Source organism: Thamnophis elegans, chromosome 3, assembly GCF_009769535.1.
Source record: "Thamnophis elegans isolate rThaEle1 chromosome 3, rThaEle1.pri, whole genome shotgun sequence".
In the NCBI taxonomy this organism is placed as follows: Eukaryota; Metazoa; Chordata; class Lepidosauria; order Squamata; family Colubridae; genus Thamnophis; species Thamnophis elegans.
The window spans coordinates 149,705,546-149,724,266 of NC_045543.1; the positions used below are offsets into that span (position 1 = coordinate 149,705,546).

Here is an 18,721-nt window from a genome sequence, read left to right on the forward strand (position 1 = left end):
CGTGCGCGCGTCCACGTGGCCGGCCCCGCCCTCCGCGGCCATGATCGAGGTCTCGGCGTCGCTTCTGCGGGGCGCCGTTTTCCTGGCCGGGGAGGCGCTGGAGTGCCTGGTGACGCTGCGGAACCCGCTCCCGCCCGACGCCACCTCCGCCTCCAGGTAGGCCCCGGGAGGGGGGGCGCTCCTCCCTTCCCTCCCTCCCTCCCTCCGGCAGCTCCCGGCCCTTCCCTAAGCTCCGCCTCCTAGGCCAATGGGGGGGGTCCCCCGAGGTCCTCCAGTCCACCCCCCGACCCCAGGGAGGAACCCCCCCCCACGCGCTTCCGGCCTCCTCCGGAAACCCTCCCGGGATGGAGAAGCCGCCCCTTCCGGTTGTCCCGGGTGCCAGGAAATCCCCCCCCTTCGCTCCCGCTGGCTCCTCCCCTGGGTGGGCTTCCCCCTCCCCCCTTCTCTCCTCCTGCTTCCTCCCCCCTGATCCTTTAGGGGAGAGGTCGGACCCCCCGCCCCCCCAACTCTGGGGAAGCCCCTGAAACACTGGGAGACCCCCTCCCTCCCTCTGCCCCCCCGTCCTCTTCAGTCCCCCAGATGCAGCCCCCCCTCCCTTCCTCCTATGGGGAAGCCCCTGAAACACTGGGAGACCCCTCTCCCCCCCCCGTCCTCTTCAGTCCCCCAAATGCAGCCCCCCTCCCCTCTGGGGAAGCCCCTGAAACACTGGGAGACCCCTCTCCCCCCCCCGTCCTTTTCAGTCCCCCAGATGCAGCCCCCCCTCCCTTCCTCCTATGGGGAAGCCCCTGAAACACTGGGAAACCCCCCCTCCCTCTCCCCCCCGTCCTCTTCAGTCCCCCAAATGCAGCCCCCCTCCCCTCTGGGGAAGCCCCTGAAACACTGGGAGACCCCTCTCCCCCCCCCGTCCTTTTCAGTCCCCCAGATGCAGCCACCCCTCCCCTATTCTGAGGAAGCCCCTGAAACACTGGGAGACCCCCTCCCTCTCCCCCCGTCCTCCTCTTCAGTCCCCCAGATGCAGCCCCCCCTCCCTCTCCCCCCGTCCTCCTCTTCAGTCCCCCAGATGCAGCCCCCCCTCCCCTCCTCCTATGGGGAAGCCCCTGAAACACTGGGAGACCCCCCCCTCTCCCCCCGTCCTCTTCAGTCCCCCAGATGCAGCCCCCCCTCCCCTCTGGGGAAGCCTCTGAAACACTGGGAGACCCCCCCTCCCCCCGTCCTCTTCAGTCCCCCAGATGCAGCCCCTCCTCCTCTGGGGAAGCCTCTGAAACACTGGGAGACCCCCCCTCCCCCCGTCCTCTTCAGTCCCCCAGATGCAGCCCCCCCTCCCCTCTGGGGAAGCCTCTGAAACACTGGAAGACCCCCCTCCCTCCCTCTTCCCCCCCCCATCCTCTTCAGTCCCCCAAATGCAGCCCCCCCCCTTCCTCCTATGGGGAAGCCCCTGAAACACTGCGAGACTCCCCCTCCGGTCCTCCTCTTCAGTCCCCCAGATGCAGCCCCCCACTCCCCTCCTCCAGCCCCGCTGAGCCTCCTAGTTTCCCCCTCTGGGCTCCTCCCAGGATCTCTGCTCCTTCCCTCCCTTGGGGCAACCAGAGGCGGATGCTCCACGTGAGGCTCTTCTAACCCTCCGGCGGTCTCTGATCCTCCCCCTATTCCCTTCCGTTAAGGCAGCCTGGGGGCTCAGCTGCTGCTGGTGCTTGAGCCAGGTTTGCGGTGGGCTTCCCTTGCTGCAGGGCGACCTTTTCTCTCGGTGGAATTCCCCTTGGTTACATGGGGCCCAGAGGTCAGGTCTGCCCAGATCCCTCTGGAGAGACGCATCAGCCTCTGTTGGGGCGGGTGTGTGTGTGTCATTGAGGGTTGAAAGCCGCCGAAACCCGGCCCTTGAGGGGCTGCCAGTAGCTGCCTCCTGGGTGGAATGATGGGCCCGGCCCTCTTGGCTGCATTCAGAGAGCTAAAGAAGAATGCAGAGGCCAGACAGCTTTAACTTTTAATAAATTTATATGCCGTCCAATCCCGTAGGACTCCGGGCAGCTTACAGAAACAAAATAAGGAGTTAAAAATAAAAAGAAACAGTTTAAAAGGAAACAATTTAAAAAAAAACAATGCGCCATACACTCCCATCTGGGTAGGACTGGACCTCATTCATGAAGTCAACAGCCCCAGGCCTGCCGGAATAGCCAGGTTTTAGTGGCTTTTCGGAAGGCCGAGAGAGCGGGAAGGGTCCGGATCTCTACGGGTAGGTCGTTCCACAGGGTCGGGATCCCCCCGGACAGGATCTGGGGGATCCCGTTTCACCTCCCTGTTTTATCTCTATTCATTAGGTTTCTATGCCACTTGTCTCCCCCGCTGCAGGTTGCTTATGAATGATAGAAGCACAAGTGAAATATGATTAAAAGGTTGACATTAAAATGTTATTGAAAACTGTGCTATAAGCATGCCTACTGGAGCCACGAGGTGGACGGGGTGGGAATGGGGACTTTTTACTGCCCTCCCCCCCCCTCCCGCTCGGGGCCCCAGGCCAGCGGGTAAAATTCTGATTCCCTCCCAGTAGGCCAAAAACGGAAGGGGCAGTTCTCACCTCTGGGGCGAGAGGGGGCCAGGGCAGGAAAGGCGTTCTCTCCTCCTTGACCTGCCTGCTTCTGTTCCTGAACAGGGGGGGGGGGGAACGACCCTAGCAGCCTCTTCCACTGCTGTGAGGGGGCTGGGCTGGTCCCCCTCCTCGGATACATCCCTGGGTTTCAAAGGTAACTCCCAACCCCTTGAATTTGATCGAGAAGCAAACCGGGAACCAGGACAGCCCACACACGAGCAGTGTTTCATGTGCAGCCCAAGGGGCTCCCAAGACTCTGGGCCACACCGCCTTCTGCACCAGCTGCAGCCTCCGGATACTCTTCACGGGGAGCCCCATGCAGAGTGCATCGTTCGTTTGGTTGTTAAATTGTGATCACGAGACTGAGATGGGGGAGCGTATAAATTGTTTAAATAAATTATAAAGTGTTGGATGGGGTCATATGTAACGTTCCCATGGTTCGTCCATGAGGCCAATGTGGAGAAAAGACACGGACACGATCTTTCTCAGGATGGAGCGACCCAGATTGGGGGTCTGAGAGCCCCTTTTATTGAGATAGGACAAAGGCAGGAAGAGCAATAGCATGTGGTTAAAAACAGCCTGTAAAAGTACAATTTCTAATCTACTGCTCAGAGAAGTTCTGTCTATATATGGTCAAATCCTGGGCATCATTGGTAGGGCACATCTCAGAATGTTATGTTGTGAACTATCAGGATGTTATGGGGTTTTAGGAGTTTGTTTTCTCCTGTGTGGTTCAGCGTGGCTCTGCATGCCCTGGTATGAACTGGGCCATGGGTGTCCCACACCTACACAAGGAACTATATTACAACAGTCATACTGTCCCAAATAGACCCAGAGTGAGATCTGGGGGCACAGGACTCCTGGAGCAGACGGCCTCTGGCTCCTGACTTGGTCACCTCCGCGCTGCCCTGGAGGAGCCTCCAAACAGCCTTTGGCTACTGCACAGAGTGTACTGGCATGGGCACTCAGGGATGTTCCTGGGCGGGCATGTGCTGTTCCTCTGTGCCCTGAGCTTCCTCGCTTTGCCAGTTTGCCTCTGGGTGCAATTCCAGGGTCTTCCTCTGCCAGCAGAGCATGTCTCAGTTAACCCTCTCAGAATCCATTTTTACTTATGATCATTTGATTGCTTTGATTGGGTTTTATATTGGTTGGTTTTATTGCGCGCTGCACAAAGATCCCTTGTATGAAATGGGAAGCCATATAAATGTGATAGCTAAAAACAAATAAATTGCCTACATGAGAGAATAGAAAGGAGGCTCTTCAAATTTGCAGACAAGGCTTGGAATTGTTGATAACTAAAAAGGCAGGATCAGACCTGACGTAAACCGGGGGGTGTGATGTTCCCGTGGTTCGTCCATGAGGCCAATGTGGAGAAAAGACACGGACACGATCCTTCTCGGGGTGGAGCGACCCAGATTGGGGGTCTGAGAGCCCCTTTTATTGAGATAGGACAAAGGCAGGAGGAGCAATAGCATGTGCTTAAAAACAGCCTGTAAAAGTACAATTTCTAATCTACTGCTCAGGGAAGTTCTGTCTATATATGGTCAAATCCTGGACGTCATTGGTAGGGCACACCTCAGGATGTTATGGAGTTTTAGGAGTTTGTTTTCTCCTGTGTGGTTCAGTGTGGCTCTGCATGCCCTGTTATCCACTGGGGCATGGGTGACTGCTACGCCTACACAAGGAATTATATTACAACAGGGGGCGGGGGACTGCTAACACTTTAGAGCGAATGCTGGCTGGGGAATTCTGGGAGTTGAAGTCCAGACATCTTCAAGTGACCAAGGTTGAGAAACACTGCTTTAGAAGATAGACTCAAGAGGCCTCCGGAGTATCCTGACAGACCCGCACATAGGGCCCTATCCAACAAGATGCAGTTCAGTGGTGAGAAATGGAATGTCCTGCAGTTAGGCAGGAAAAACCAGGTGCACAGGTACAAGGGAGGCGGTGCGTACCGGCTCAGCAGTGGTGAGAGGGATTTGGTGGGTAATTGCTTCCTGCAGCTGCCAAACACCACCAATGTCGTTCTAGGGGGCATCAGCACAGGGGCAGCAGCATCAGAATCACGGGGCCTGATAATAGCACTTTATACTGTGCTAGCGAGGTCGCACCGGGAATGCCGCATTCAGTTCCTGGTCCCAGTAATAATACAGAAATGATGGTGAGACCCTGGAAACAGTACAGAGAAGAGAGACAAAGATAATCTTGGCTCTCGTAGGCATGGTTTTAGCACAGTTTTTAATTCATTTCATTTCATTTCATTTGTCTTGTATGCCGCCCACTCCCGGAGGACACAATAGACAAGGGAAGGGGGATAAATAGACAAAGACAACACTTTAAAAAAGACACAACATTCACAATTTCCGTGGGGTTGGATGTTTCACAAGCCCCCCTGCCTGCTGGAGCAGCCAGGACTTGGTGGCTTTGCGGAAGGCCGGGAGGGTAGTAAGGGTCCGGATCTCCACGGGGAGGTCATTCCAGAGGGCCGGAGCTGCAACAGAGAAGGCTCTTCCCCAGGGAGTCGCCAGCCGACATTGGCTGGCAGATGGAATCCAGAGGAGACCTACCCTGTGAGATCTAATCGGTCTATGGGAGGTAATCGGCAGGAGGCGGTCTCTCAGGTACCCAGATCCGATGCCATGTAGGGCTTTATAGGTAACGACCAGCACCTTGAAGCCGGTCCAGAGACTAATGGGTAGCCAGTGCTTAATCACATTTTAATGTCAGTTTGTTTTAATCTTTCAATTATTTTTCACTTGTTTCCATAATTTATAAGGGGCTAAATTACAGTGAGCAGCTAAAGGAACTTCAGGTAGGTAAGTGTGGCTTAATGAAGGGAAGGCTTAGGGGAGACCTGATAGCTGCCTCCCAATACAGGAAGGAAGGAAGGAGGGAAGAAGTCCATGGAGGAAGCTCCTCAGAGGGAAATGGAATCTGGAAATCCAGAGGAAATTCAGTGGGAATGATTAATCAGCTTGCCTCCTGGGATTATGGCTATTGGAGTTTTTTTAAAGAAAAGATTGGACAATCATTTCTCCTGGATGGTATAAGGACTTCTCTGCCTCGGGAAGGGGGTTAAACTAGAGCAGGTATTGGCCATCTGCAGCTCTTTTCATCCCTCTACTGTGGCTCTCTCCTTCGCTCTGTTATGGCAGAGGGATGAAAGAGCTGTCGTCCTGCCACGAAGGTGGTGGTGGTGATGGCCAGAGCCTTAGTGTGGGAGTGAAGCATCCCTGCCCTTGCCTTTGCGCGAAACAGCGTTCCGCCTTTGACGCGGTACATTCGCTGCGTGGCATGACAAAACCGCACTCGACTAAGCCGCGCCCGATTAAATCGCATCGCTGACGTCATCAACAGGGCGACAACAGCGAGCGCGGAGAAAGAAGGGCGCTTTAAATAGCGCTTTGAAAGCAAGCCGATTCAACTTAAGGTAAGGGTTAGGTTTAGGGTTAGGTTAAGGGTTAGGGTTAGGGTTAGGGTTAGGTTAAGGGTTAGGTTTAGGGTTAGGTTAAGGGTTAGGTTTAGGTTAAGGGTTAGGGTTAGGGTTAGCTTTAGGGTTAGGTTAAGGTTTAGGGTTAGGTTAGGGTTAGGTTAAGGGTTAGGATTAGGTTTAGGGGGCTTAGGTTTAGGGGTTAATTTTAGGTTTAGCGTTTACAGCATGCTTCTGTCTCCGTGTTGTTGTCGCCCTGTTGATGACGTCAGCTACGTGGGTTCGTCGAGCGCGCTTTAGTTGAATGCGGTTTTGTGGTGGAACCCATTCGCTGTTGCTGCGCCTCCGTGGGGCCTGCCCGCTGCTCTCTCTCTCTCTCTCTTGCGCAGCTGAGAGAGAGTCCTCGCACAATCGGACAAGGAATAAGGATGACAACCGGCCGCGAAACCCTTTTGGCCCCGTTGAATCCTGCAGAGCGCCAGAGACATTATTCAGTTACCCACGTAGCCCTTAAAAGCTAACTTCACGTTCCTCGAGATTTCTATGTAATACGGTCGTCTGAAATTATCTTTGCATTCAGTTTGAAGGGTCCGTCGTAGTCCCCAAAAGTTTTTCAGGGAGCAAAACCTTTGAAAAAAATGTGTCGCCTGCTGATGAAGTGAGCAGAAGCCGGGCCAAAAGCCCCCCCCCCCCCCCGGGGTCCCAGGGCTTCCTCTGCTTTCCTGAGCAGTTTGCCTGGCAGCCTGAGCTCAGATGGCCTCTTCTCGGGGGTCCTGACTGACCCAGGGTTCAAGCTGCAGGCTCCCAAGGGGGTCTGGGGGGAGCTCACCAGCGGAGCCACAGCCCCCAGACCCTCCCGGCTAGATGGGGCCAGAGAGAGGCCTCCCAGTGCAGCATCAGGCTTGTTGTAACGGAGAATAAATCCACAAGAAACCAGGGTTTTGGGATATCGCCGTCAGCGCAAAAGGTAATTAGAGGGCTTTGTGAATTGAATGGCCCAGGGCCCTCCCCACGCCCACTTAAAGCCCTGCATGGCATCGGACCTGGGTACCTGAGAGACCGCCTCCTGCCAATTACCTCCCAAAGACCGATTCGATCGCACAGGCTCGGCCTTCTCCGGATTCCATCTGCCAGCCAATGTTGGCTGGCGATCCCCCGGGGGAGAGCCTTCTCTGTTGCAACTCCGGCCCTCTGGAACGAGCTCCCCGTGGAGATCCGGACCCTTACTACCCTCCCGGCCTTCCGTAAAGCTACTAAGTCCTGGCTGTTCCGACAGGCTGGGGGGCTGTTGAAATATCCAGCCCCGCTTCAATTGTGAATGTTGTGCATTTTTAAATTTTTTGTATCATCTTATTTATTCCCCTTTCCCTGTTTTATTGTGAGCTGCCCGGAGTCCTTCGGGAGTGGGCGGCATACAAAACTAATAAAACAAAGAAACACTTCTCTCCTGGCACCCTGGGAGCCTCCAAAGCTGTCTCGTAAATCCAAAGGGGGATCGCTGCAAGGGTAGAGCAGGGTACGGGCACTGTAGTCCCAGAGGAGGAGGAGGATGTAGAAAATGGCATTTGCTTTCAGAAAGGGCTCCTTGCCCTCTAGGGGTTTTCTTTTCACAGGACTCCAGCGGGTGACCCTCCCAGTGGCCTGGCCCTGGCATTCGCTTGCATTCCTCTCCTCTTCCTCTCTTCCAGTGAGATCCTGGCCTGGGCCAGTGCTCAGATCCACTGCCAGTTGCACACCAGTGAGAGCCGTGTTGCTCTGCCACCTTCGCAAGATACTAGCTACGATGCCCAGGCGGAAAACGAGACCGTCTTTGTGCCCAACAGAGGTGAGTTGCATCTCGAGGAGGGAGCCTCCTGGGGAGCGGGGGTCTCTGCCGGGGCTGGTGCCCATTGCCTGAGGTCAGAGGGTCAAAGGGGGACCCCTGGGGTTGGGAGAGGGAGGGAGGCCCTTGCCGGTATTCCAAGCGAGGTCTGGCACGCTGAAGGCCACTCTTGACAGCGCAGCCCACAAGTCCATAAGAGCCGAGGTGGCGCAGTGGTTAAATGCAGCACTGCAGGCTGCTTCAGCTGACTGCAGTTCGGCAGTTCGGCTGTTCAAATCTCACCGGCTCAAGGTTGACTCAACCTTCCATCCTTCCGAGGTGGGTAAAATGAGGACCCGGATTGTTGTTGGGGGCAATGTGCTGACTCTGTAAACTGCTTAGAGAGGGCTGAAAGCCCTATGAAGCAGTATATAAGTCTAACTGCTATTGCTATTTATATCTATATCTCTATCTCTACCTATATCTATCTATCTATCTATCTATCTATCTATCTATCTATCTATCTCTCTCTCTCTCTCTCTCTCTCTCTATATATATATATATATATATATATATATATATATATATATATATATATATATATATATATATATATATATATATATATATATATATATATATATATATATATATATATATATATATATATATATATATATATGTATATATTAAAAAGAGCCGAGTGGTTAAATGCAGCACTGCAGGCCACTTCAGCTGGCTGGTATCTGCAGTTCGGCTGTTCTAATCTCACCGGCTCAAGGTTGACTCAGCCTTCCATCCTTCCGAGGTGGGTGAAATGAGGACCCGGATTGTTGTTGGGGGCGACATGCTGACTCTGTAAACCGCGTAGAGAGGGCTGAAAGCCCTATGAAGCGGTATATAAGTCTAACTGCTATTGCTAAGTGTGGAACGTGAGGCCCGGAAGCAGTGAGTGGACCCCTGGCAAAAGAGACGACGGGAGATCACCGCCAGTGCAGGGGCTTTGGGTGACGGCTCCTCGCCAGCAGGCTGCAGGAGGGGTGGCTTTCTGGGGCTTTGAGTGCCAGGAGACAGAGGGAGCAGCCCTCTTGCTCACAGCCTCCTCGGAGGCTTTGAAAGGACCCGGAGTTTGCCAACTTCACTTGCTAATGACTTTAGGAAATTGTCCATTCAACTCCTTTTAAGCTATTAAAGGCTTTTGGGCCTTCAGTTTTCCTTCAATCAATTAAAAAAAATAATACTCAGAAGGTTAAGAACGTAAAGAATGTGAAATAAAAGAGCAAAGTAAAGATTTTGATCGTAGAAGATTATACACGGACTAAGGATCTAGAAAAACTTGGAGTAGTGAAACTTCTGCAGTTAAATTTTTCAAGTAATTCTAAAGAACTTCTGGGAAATAGACTGTTACAAGACGAAACAAAATAATGTCATTATCTCGAAGAGAAATGTGATATTGTGGCAGTGTTTGAATGAACGAAAGATTAAAGCGGTTAAAAGTAAAAGGGAGAAATATAAATATAATTTGATCAAGGTTGCAACAGAATAGAGGAAGTCCTCCACTTATCACCATTAGTTCCAGGGACTCGTCATAATTACAGCAGTGCTGGAAAAAGAGACGTGGCCCTCGCGGTGGCCCTGTGGTCACAGGGGCTGAATTTGGGGGCTTGGCAACCCCCCAATCTCCCTCCCTTCCTACGCCTGGCTGCCCCCAAACTCTGCCTTTTGGGCCTCCCTGTAAGAGGCGGGGTGTGTGTGTGGCCCCAGGCCCTCCCCCCTCCCCCCTTTACCCTGAGCCCCAGTTGCCCTGCGCCCCACAGGATCTGCCGCCCTCCTGTTGTGTCCCTTCCCCCCTCCTCCCCCTCCCGCTGCTCGCAGGCGGCCTTTCGGGGGCACCTGAGGTAGGAGCTGGAGGAGCAGGGTGGTGGGAAGAGGAGGAGCCCGTTCTCATGCTCCGTGGGATGCCCCGATCCCCCTGCTCCCTCCAGGTCACGCGTCGGGGATCCCACAGAGAAGAGGATGGCCTGAGGCAGCCTTAGGAGGAAAGCCTCATGGAGCCGCCAGGCGCTCCCTCACACAGGCCAGGGGTGCCTGAAGGCGTGAGAAGCCCAGCAGGGGGAGAGACGCGAACCGTAGAGGCTTTGGGGCGCAGGACAGTGAAGGCTGGTTGCTGGCTGTGGGTCTTGAGGGGGCATTTCTCAGGGACAGGACTGTGGGGTGTAACGTTCCCGTGGTTCGTCCATGAGGCCAATGTGGAGAAAAGACAGGACACGAACTTTCTCGGGATGGAGCGACCCAGATTAGGGTCTGAGAGCCCCTTTTATTGAGATAGGACAAAGGCAGGAGGAGCAATAGCATGTGGTTAAAAACAGCCTGTAAAAGTACAATTGCTAATCTACTGCTCAGGGAAGTTCTGTCTATATATGGTCAAATCCTGGACGTCATTGGTAGGGCACATCTCAGAATATTATGTTATGCACTATCAGGATGTTATGGCATTTTAGGAGTTTGTTTTCTCCTGTGTGGTTCAGCGTGGCTCTGCATGCCCTGGTACAAACTGGACCATGGATGACACATACCTACACAAGGAACTATATTATAACAGTGGGGCTGGCGGTAAAGCCTGGGGCAGCTGGGTGCTGAAGACGCCTGGCTTCTGCTTCGACACACCCCGCAGCGTTGCCACCGAGTGCCCATACACAGGGCAGCCCAAAGGGCAGAGGAAGGTGGGGGGGCAGCTACAGGTCACATGTGTGTTAGGCGGAGGGGGGGCCTGAGTCCTCCAGGGGCAGCTACGGCTTTGCATTGCAGCCCCCCCTAGGATTGTGCACGCAGCCTGTGCTGCCCGTCCCCCCCTCCCCAGTCCTTACCTGGGATCCCACCCTCTTTACGGACTACAAGTCTTGCACAACCCACAACCAGAAGAGCCAAGATTGCGGTTGTTGAGCAAAGTGGCCACATTGGCATCTTAATGGCTTAATGACTGCTTTGTTCAACGACAGAGATCACAGTCCGATTTGGGCTCATATGTTGAGGTTACTTGTAGGCTGTTACTTCTTTTTTTTTGTGAATTTTTTTGGGGGGAATTTTAATTAAACAAAGGTTTTTATAGGCTTCTCTCCGCACTTTGTTGCTTGAAGGGTCTCTCAGATAAATCTCCTTGTCCACCAGTTGCTACTAAAGTTAACTTGTCTTTGGTTGTCAATCTTGCTTCTGAAAAAATTTCTCTTCTTACGTCTATTGTCATTAATATTTCTTTTTTCCCTCTTCTGTGTCCTGGAATCTGGGGTTGAGCTCAAATTCGTCGAATTCCCTTTTCCACATTCCCTTCTTTCCACTTTCATCCACATTTGCTCCATTATTAAATTCATCTATTGCAGTGTTTCTCAACCTTGGCGACTTGAAGATGTCCGGACTTCAACTCCCAGAATTCCCCAGCCAGCGTTTGCTGGCTGGGGAATTCTGGGAGTTGAAGTCCGGACATCTTCAAGTTGCCAAGGTTGAGAAACACTGATCTATTGTCTTATCTTTATCTTCTATATCTTCATTCTCCCCTTTAATTTTTGGGGCTCCAACCCCATCATCTTTTGCGGTGAGGAAGACTAGTCTTTCCAGCTTCTTCTCAATTCTCCCATATCCTTCCAATAGATTTTGAATTCCCGCCAAGGTATTTGGGAATGTTAAGGTTTCCTTATCTAAGTGTTGACCCATGTTTCCAAAACAGAAGAGAGAAAGAAAACGGGGAAAAAAAACCCCAATAATGACTGCCAGTCTTCCAGGCTTAGCTTTTATCAGAAGGCTGTTACTTCTGATAATCCTTCATGGGCTTCTTGGTGGCCCCCAGACCCGAGTAGGAGGAGGGGGATGTCGTTTGTAAGGGTGGGGGTCAGAGGTTGATGTTTCTGGCCTTCAAGGGGTTGGGGGTGACTAAATTGGTTTATGCTTGTGCCGAAGGTTGGAAGCCATTTCGTAATTTTTTTTTCTCTTTATTCTTATTTTTTTTACTTGTATTTTTTCTCCTTTAAGTCCAGTTTGCATTGGATTTCACTACTAGAACGAAATTTCTTAATAAGTTTCATTTTTTTAAAAAAAAAAAAAGGAAGGGGAAGGCCTTGCTGAGGGCTAGTGACATGTGTTTTGTTTGCAGGGGAGCGGGGTCAGTGCATCCTGTCAACACCCCCAAAGATCCTCTTCTGTGACTTGAGGCTGGATCCTGGCGAGTCCAAGAGCTGTGAGCGCTGCCTTCCCTTCCCCCGTGGGTTGCGCTGAGGGGTGAGGGGGGCGGGGGGTGGCACCCCAGAGCTGCAGGAGGGGCTGAGAGCAGAACGGGACCCGTCGGGCCCTCCCCTCTCAGCTGGCCTGGGTCCACGGCCCCTCCCTATGCCCCTCCAGACTCCTACTGCGAGATGCTTCCGGTGGACGGGCCGCCCTCCTTCCGTGGCCAGACGGTGAAGTACGTCTACAAGCTGACCATCGGCTGCCAGCGGGTGAACTCGGCCATCAAGCTGCTCCGTGTCCCCTTCCGAGTGATGGTGCTACAGGGTAAGCCCCACCACCACCCCACCCCGGCCCCCTGCCTGCCCGGGACTCCGGCCGCCCGGCCTCTGACTTGGCTTCCTCCTCTCCCCAGGGCTGAGAGACTACCCCTTCCCCCAGGACGAGACTGTGGCCCCCTCCAACCCCTTCCTGGAGGAGGAAGAGGGCGGCCTGAAGAAGTCCTCCCGCCTGGCGGACCTGGCCACGGAGCTCCTGACGGTCGTGACTTCGCGGCGGAGTTTGCGTGAGTCTCCCCCCCCAATCTGGAAGATCGTCCCTTACAGCCCACCCTCCAAAACCCACTTTGGCCTCGGCAGCCGTGGTACCCTCCACCTGGGGCCCCTCCCAGGGGTTCCTTTGCAAGAAGGCCTCCACCACTCCTCTGACCGTCCATCCTGGGGGTCTCCCTCAACCTCGGGAGGCAGCTCCCCCCTCCCTATAAGCTCCTACCGGGTCACTTGGGGGCCGGGCTGGGCCACAATCTCAGGGCAGCTCCCTCCGTCCGTCCTCAGACTTGTTCAACATCAGCAGTGCCCAGGGCCGAGTGGCCACCTTCTGCATCTTCAAGACCGTCTACAAGATTGGGGAGGACGTGGTGGGCACCTTCAGCTTCTCCGAGGGGGACACGCCCTGCCTGCAGGTGAGGGGGGCCTCCCGGGGGGGGGCTGCCTAGCGGGAGCAGGGGCACCGTTGTTGACGGGCTGTTGTCCCCACCAGTACCTGGTGAGCCTGCAGACGGAGGAGCGTGTCCAGGAGGCCTTCCAGCGCCACAGGGGCCAGGCTGCCTCCTACAGCACCCACGCCCGGCACCAGGAGTCCTGCCTGCACACGGCCCGCACCAGCTTCAGCCTGCCCATCCCGCTCAGCTCGGCCCCGGGATTCAGCACCAACGTCGGTGAGCCTGTGGGGTCAGGGCCCCCTGAGACAGCCCTCCCGGGGCTCTCCTTCCCCCCCTGTCGGACCTGCCGGCGCCCCTTGCCCTGAGCACCTCCCTCCCTCTCTTCCACAGTGTCCCTACAGTGGAGGCTCCACTTTGAGTTTGTCACTCTGCGGGACGCGGCCGAGGCGCCGGTGGCTCCCAAGGACCCGTCGGAAGCCGCCAGCTGGACAGGAGTGGAGCAGATGGATGTGGACACTTTCAGCTGGGACCTGCCCATCAAGGTGCTGCCCACCAGCCCCCTGCTGGCTACCTCCGTCTCCCAGCTGCCCAGCTGCAGCGCTCTCTCCATCTGAGCAGGAGGGGCTGGCGGGAGAGGAGCTGGGGGCCCCGGAAGACTCCTCCGGACACTGCCTGGAGCCCGAGGACTCTGACCTGCGGAGTGCCAGGCTGTGGGCAGGCCATGGATGGCAAGACCCAGCCCGTCCTGGCTGGAGCGTTTCCCCTCCCCATGGAGACCCAGTGAAGGCCTCGCCCTCCCTCCCTCCCTCCGTGCCTTATGAAACAGCGCCAAGGCTGAAAGGGGAGGGGACCCTTTTCGGCTCTTCCGCCCTACCCAGAGGCCTGTTTCGTGTCTGTCACCAACTCCCGGCCCCTCTGTGTGCCCATGGCGATGCCCCCACTGCCCCGGGATGCAGAGGAGTAGGCGGGAGGCCCACCCTCTTTGCAGGCCTGCCGGGAGGAGGAGGAGGAGCCTTGCCCTTCCACCCGGAAGCCCCACTCTCGGAGCAGGAGCCCTGCGCAGTCCCTGGCCGCCCCCCTCCTCTCCTGCCACCCACCTGGGAACTGGGACTGAGGAGCAGTGCTGGAGGGCGACCCCCGCGGTTCCCAGTAGTGCGGGGAAGGAGAGCTGCAGGCTAGACGTGGGGGAGGGAAAGAGTGCAGGGGACGGGAGAGAAAGGGCCCATTCACTAGGGTAGGCCCCGGAGCCCCCGTGGGTCTGGTGGGCAGGACTCCAGTGGGGCTGTGGTGGGCTCCATTCCTCCCTTGGGGGGCTTCAGCTGGTAGACGAGCCCACCCCCACCCCCCTCCGGGTCTTGGTGGGTTTCAGTTCCTGCTACTCTGGAGGTTTCTTTCCTTTTATTTTATTTTATTTTTTTTTCAAAAGAAACACAACACATAAAATCTTCCTTTTTTACATACTGTAGAAAGTGTATCAGTTGGTTTCAAAAGGCTTTCGTGCATCTCTTCCACAGTCATCAAGCATAATTCATATTAACTCAAGTATTTTAACTCAGATATTTATACATATTACCATCATCATACCTCCATTTTCATTTGACTACAATTGTTTAATTGTTATCCTTCCTTCCTTCCCTCCCTCCTTTCTTTTCTCCTTCTCTCCTTTATTTCCCCCTTCCTTTCCTCCTTCCTTCCCTCCTTTCTTCTCTCCTTCTCTCCTTCCTTCCTTCCCTCCTTCCTTCCCTCCTTGCTTCCCTCCCTCCTTCCCTCCCTCCTTCCTACCCCCTTTCTTCTCTTTCTTCTCTCCTTCCTTCCTCCCTCCTCTCCTTTCCCTTCTCTCCTTCCCCTTCCTCCCCTTTACCCTTCCCCTCTTCTTCCCATTCCTCCCCTCTTTCCTACTCTTACATTCCCTCCCATTCTTCCTCTGCCTTTCCCTTTCTCCTATTCCTCCTGGAGGTTTCTTTGGCATTTGGGAGTGGGGTGGGGGGGTCTGCTTGGTTCATTTTGGGCGTCTCGAGGGAAAGCGGTTCAGTCAGGCCGTTGCCCCTCCCGGACCCTTCCCCACTGGGCTGCTGGTCCTGGAGGTTACTAATCATGGCTCTCCATCCCCTCCCCCATCTGAAAACAAAGGGCCACTGGGGGAGGCAAGGGCCCCTCCCCCCCCCCAGGATGGCCATGTGGGCTGTGCTTCATGGAGTAGCCCTGGGGGGCAGGTTTGGGGCCCCTTCTGCCTTGTGGGGAGCCCCATGTGCTTCTCCAAGGACAGCCGAGCCCTTCACACCTCCTGCCCAGATCTCCTAGATGAGTGAAGAGTTTGGCTTTTCAATTACTCAATTAAGTCTTCGTGTTACCTTTTAAAGAAAGAAACTCTAGTACAAGTGTGACTTTTCCTTGTGTATTTAATTGAACAACCACTCAATAAACGGAAGGGACTCTGTGGAGTTGTGTCTTGCTGGCCCCTCACCTCTGTGGAGGCGACCGAAGGTGCCCAGGGCCTGTTTTGGGGGAACAATGAGGATTTGTTTCGTTTTCCTTTATTTGTATGCCGCCCTTTTCCCTGGGGGGACTCAGGGCGGCTCACAATTCAGAAGGGTGGGGGGGCAAGACAAACAGTATTCCAAACATGGAGACAAGACAACATATTAAAAGAAGGCACAACAGTCACACAATTCGGGTGGGGTTAAAATCTTAACCCCAGGCCAGCTGGGACAGCCAGATCTTTAAAGCGGCGCGGAAGGATTGGAGGGTGGCGAAGGTCCGAATCTCCACGGGGAGTTCGTTCCAGAGGGTCGGAGCAGCCACCGAGAAGGCTCTCCTCCGGGTAGTTGCCAGTCTGCACTGGCTGGAAGATGGAATTCGGAGGAGGCCTAATCGATGCGATTGGATCGGTCTAGTGGAGGTAATTGGCAGTAGGCGGTCTCTCAAGTACCCAGGCCCACTACCATGGAGAGATTTATAGGTGACAAGTAGCACCTTGAAGCGCACCCGGAGATTGACAGGCAGCCAGTGCAGCTCGCGGAGGATAGGTGTTACGTGGGTGAAGCGAGGTGCACCCACAATCGCTCGCACGGCCGCATTCTGGACTAGCTGAAGTCACCGAATGCTCTTCAAGGGCAGCCCCATGTAGAGCACATGGATGGTGATGACATTTCTTGGCTTGCTTTGATTTCCACAACTCTTGACTTCTCTGCTTGCTTTCGGGGCAGAAAGAAGGGATGAGGTGCCCTCCCAGCGAGAGGCACCATGGCTGCCCCTCTTCCTTTCGTCCATCTCTCAACCTCCAAGCAGCTCCACCTTCCTGGGTCAAGATGCTCCGTCTCCCCAAGCTGGGCTTGGAGCAAGGAAGCAGGACCACTTCCGCTCTTCTGCCTTCCCCTGCAGGGGATGATGGGAGGCTGGGGGGGGGGGGGGCTTGGCAGGGTTGGGCAGAGGAAGGAAAAAGGGAAAGGTGGAAGCCAAGGGAGGGAGGGGGTGCAGCTTCCCTTCCTCTACTGGGGAGCCGAGTGTCCCGAGTGAGGGGGGCTGTAGAGAGGGCAGGCCAAGAAGGCCTGGATGAAGGGAGGGGGGGTCGCTCCTTCAGAGCAATAGGGAGGGGAGCCTAAACAAGCAGGAAGGCATCAATAAACATCTGGGAAAGAGGCTCCCCTGCTCCAGAGGAGAAGAAGAGAGGGAGGAGAGGAAGGAGAGTCAAACTTGCAAGGTCCTGCCAATCTTTTTTTTAAGTACCTTTAATGCGGAGCCTAAGCCTTTGGGCTGACACAGGTACCCCGTGTGGTGGCAGTAAAAGCCCCTGAGAGATCCAAGAGGGCCAGGATGGTCACGGGCCCTTCAGAGATCATCCATAAGGGCCGCCAAGGCTTCCTCCATAACCCTGACCAATCACTCCCTGCATCCGGAACTTCTGTGCCTGAGAAAACCCCATCCCATCCGCAATAGCACCCCCTCCTATATAGCAATATAGCAGTAGACTTCTATACCGCTTCGTAGGGCTTTCAGCCCTCTCTAAGCGGTTTACAGAGTCAGCATATCGCCCCCAACAACAATCCGGGTCCTCATTTTACCCACCTCGGAAGGATGGAAGGCTGAGTCAACCCTGAGCCGGTGAGATTAGAACCGCTGAACTGCTGATCTAGCAGTCAGCTGAAGTAGCCTGCAGTGCTGCATTTAACCACCGCGCCACCTCGGCTCTTATATCTCCTTCCTGCTCCATTATCTCCTGTTGTCGGTCTCTTACCCGTAGAGATCCGGACCCTCACCATTCTCCCGGCCTTCCGTAAAGCCACCAAGACCTGGCTGTTCCGGCAGGCCTGGGGCTGTTGATTAATATCCAGCCCCTCTTGGACAGAATGGATGTTGTGTTAATTTTAATATTGTATTTCTTATTTTAAAAAAATTTTTAAATGCTTTTATCTTGCCTGTGTGAGCCACCCAGAGTCCCAATGGGAGTGGGCGGCATACAAATTTCATTAAGCTAAACTAAACTAAATCTTCTCAGCATCTGGAGGGGATGCCATTCAGAGGCAACCTTTTCAGTGCAGCCGGGGAGCCCCTCCTCTCCTTGGGGTGGGCTGCATGTCAGGTGAGCCCCGGGGAGGTCTCCTCCCACTGCAGGCCGGAGCCAAGAGACACGTCAACGCTGCTGAGGACCCTCACTCTCTTCCTGCAATGCTCCTTGACGGATAAGGTGGCCCTTCCATCTTCTCCATCTCTCGGCGAGGCTTCTGGCGGAACATTCTGCACATAACTCTACGGGACCGATGGAAAAACGAAACGGTATTGCAGCTGTGTAAAAACCAAACTACAATCGAACTTTACCTAAGAAGACAACGACTTAGATGGTTTGGACACGTTTGCCGTATGGACAATAGCCGATTACCTTACCGATCGATTAACTCGCTGCGACCGGATGGGTGGAAAATCGCACGAAATGCCCCAAAGAAAACGTGGATATCCCAAGTGGCTCACCATCTTCAACCACTCCATTTCTCGATAACCGATGCCCAACAAGCCGCCCTAAATCGGGACCAATGGCGTGCTGTAATCCGTGACGTCCTGCCCCCGGCCTTCACAATGCAACGGTCACTGCCTTATGGTCGTTGACATTTACGAAGGTTAAGTCCAAGTCCAGTCCCATCCCCCACTTCCTCTCATCAGCCCCCTCTGGTCAGCCCTGATTTACTTCCTCTGGAATTCTTCTCTGGGGCTTAAAGACTAACCCCCCCCCCCGGCCCCAATCCCTTGCAAGGAAAGGCCCGGAGGGGTTGGAGGGGAGTTAAGGGGTCTGGCACAGTGAGTGAAGGAAGAAGAGGGGGGAGGTTAGGGGCTGGTTTCCAAACCTCCCGTTACCAGGGTAGGCAAGGCCTTCAGCAACATTTAGGGCAGAAGCCCCGGTGCCCGTAGCCTTGGCTTCCCTCTTCGTTACCCGGATTGATTGATTGATTGATTATATTTCTATGCCGCCCTTTTCCCCGGAAGGGGTTGCTTGTGGAACTTAAGGAGGAGGCCTGAATCTTCTGGCTGGCATCCTCCTGGGACTTTGGCCAACGGCTGGTAGTTTTTCTCAGTCATAGTTTCCAGAAGAGGGAAAGGCTGAGCCTCTCGGGCACCCCCTTTTGCCTTCCCAGAAGTAGTCCAAAGGAGGGGGGTGCAGGGGAGGAGGAATGACTTTTCAGGTGAATGGGGCCGTTTCAGATAAACGGGGAGGGAAGGAATGCAGCCTTGCAACCTCCCAACTCACAGCGGCCCATTGTGTGT

At 54.6% G+C, this 18,721-nt stretch overlaps 1 protein-coding gene across 1 annotated transcript; it reads left to right on the forward strand.

The window, feature by feature from the left end:
* Positions 1 to 3: 3 nt before the first annotated feature.
* On the forward strand, positions 4 to 14,428 carry LOC116505932 (RAB6A-GEF complex partner protein 2-like). The gene is made up of 8 exons (XM_032213434.1): positions 4 to 156; positions 7,703 to 7,839; positions 11,960 to 12,043; positions 12,205 to 12,354; positions 12,443 to 12,592; positions 12,861 to 12,988; positions 13,066 to 13,243; positions 13,358 to 14,428. Exons 1-8 carry the CDS (start codon positions 41 to 43, stop codon positions 13,579 to 13,581), a joined length of 1,167 nt encoding a protein of 388 aa, XP_032069325.1. The 5' UTR covers positions 4 to 40; the 3' UTR covers positions 13,582 to 14,428.
* Positions 14,429 to 18,721: the final 4,293 nt, after the last annotated feature.

What these genes read in the sequence shown, in the direction of transcription:
- LOC116505932 (XM_032213434.1), top strand. Translation starts at nt 41, where the DNA reads ATGATCGAGGTCTCGGCGTCGCTTCTGCGGGGCGCCGTTTTCCTGGCC. An exon ending in TCCTGGCGAGTCCAAGAGCT is followed by an intron (nt 12,044 to 12,204) that starts GTGAGCGCTGCC and finishes ATGCCCCTCCAG; the next exon opens with ACTCCTACTGCGAGATGCTT. An exon ending in CCGAGTGATGGTGCTACAGG is followed by an intron (nt 12,355 to 12,442) that starts GTAAGCCCCACC and finishes TCCTCTCCCCAG; the next exon opens with GGCTGAGAGACTACCCCTTC.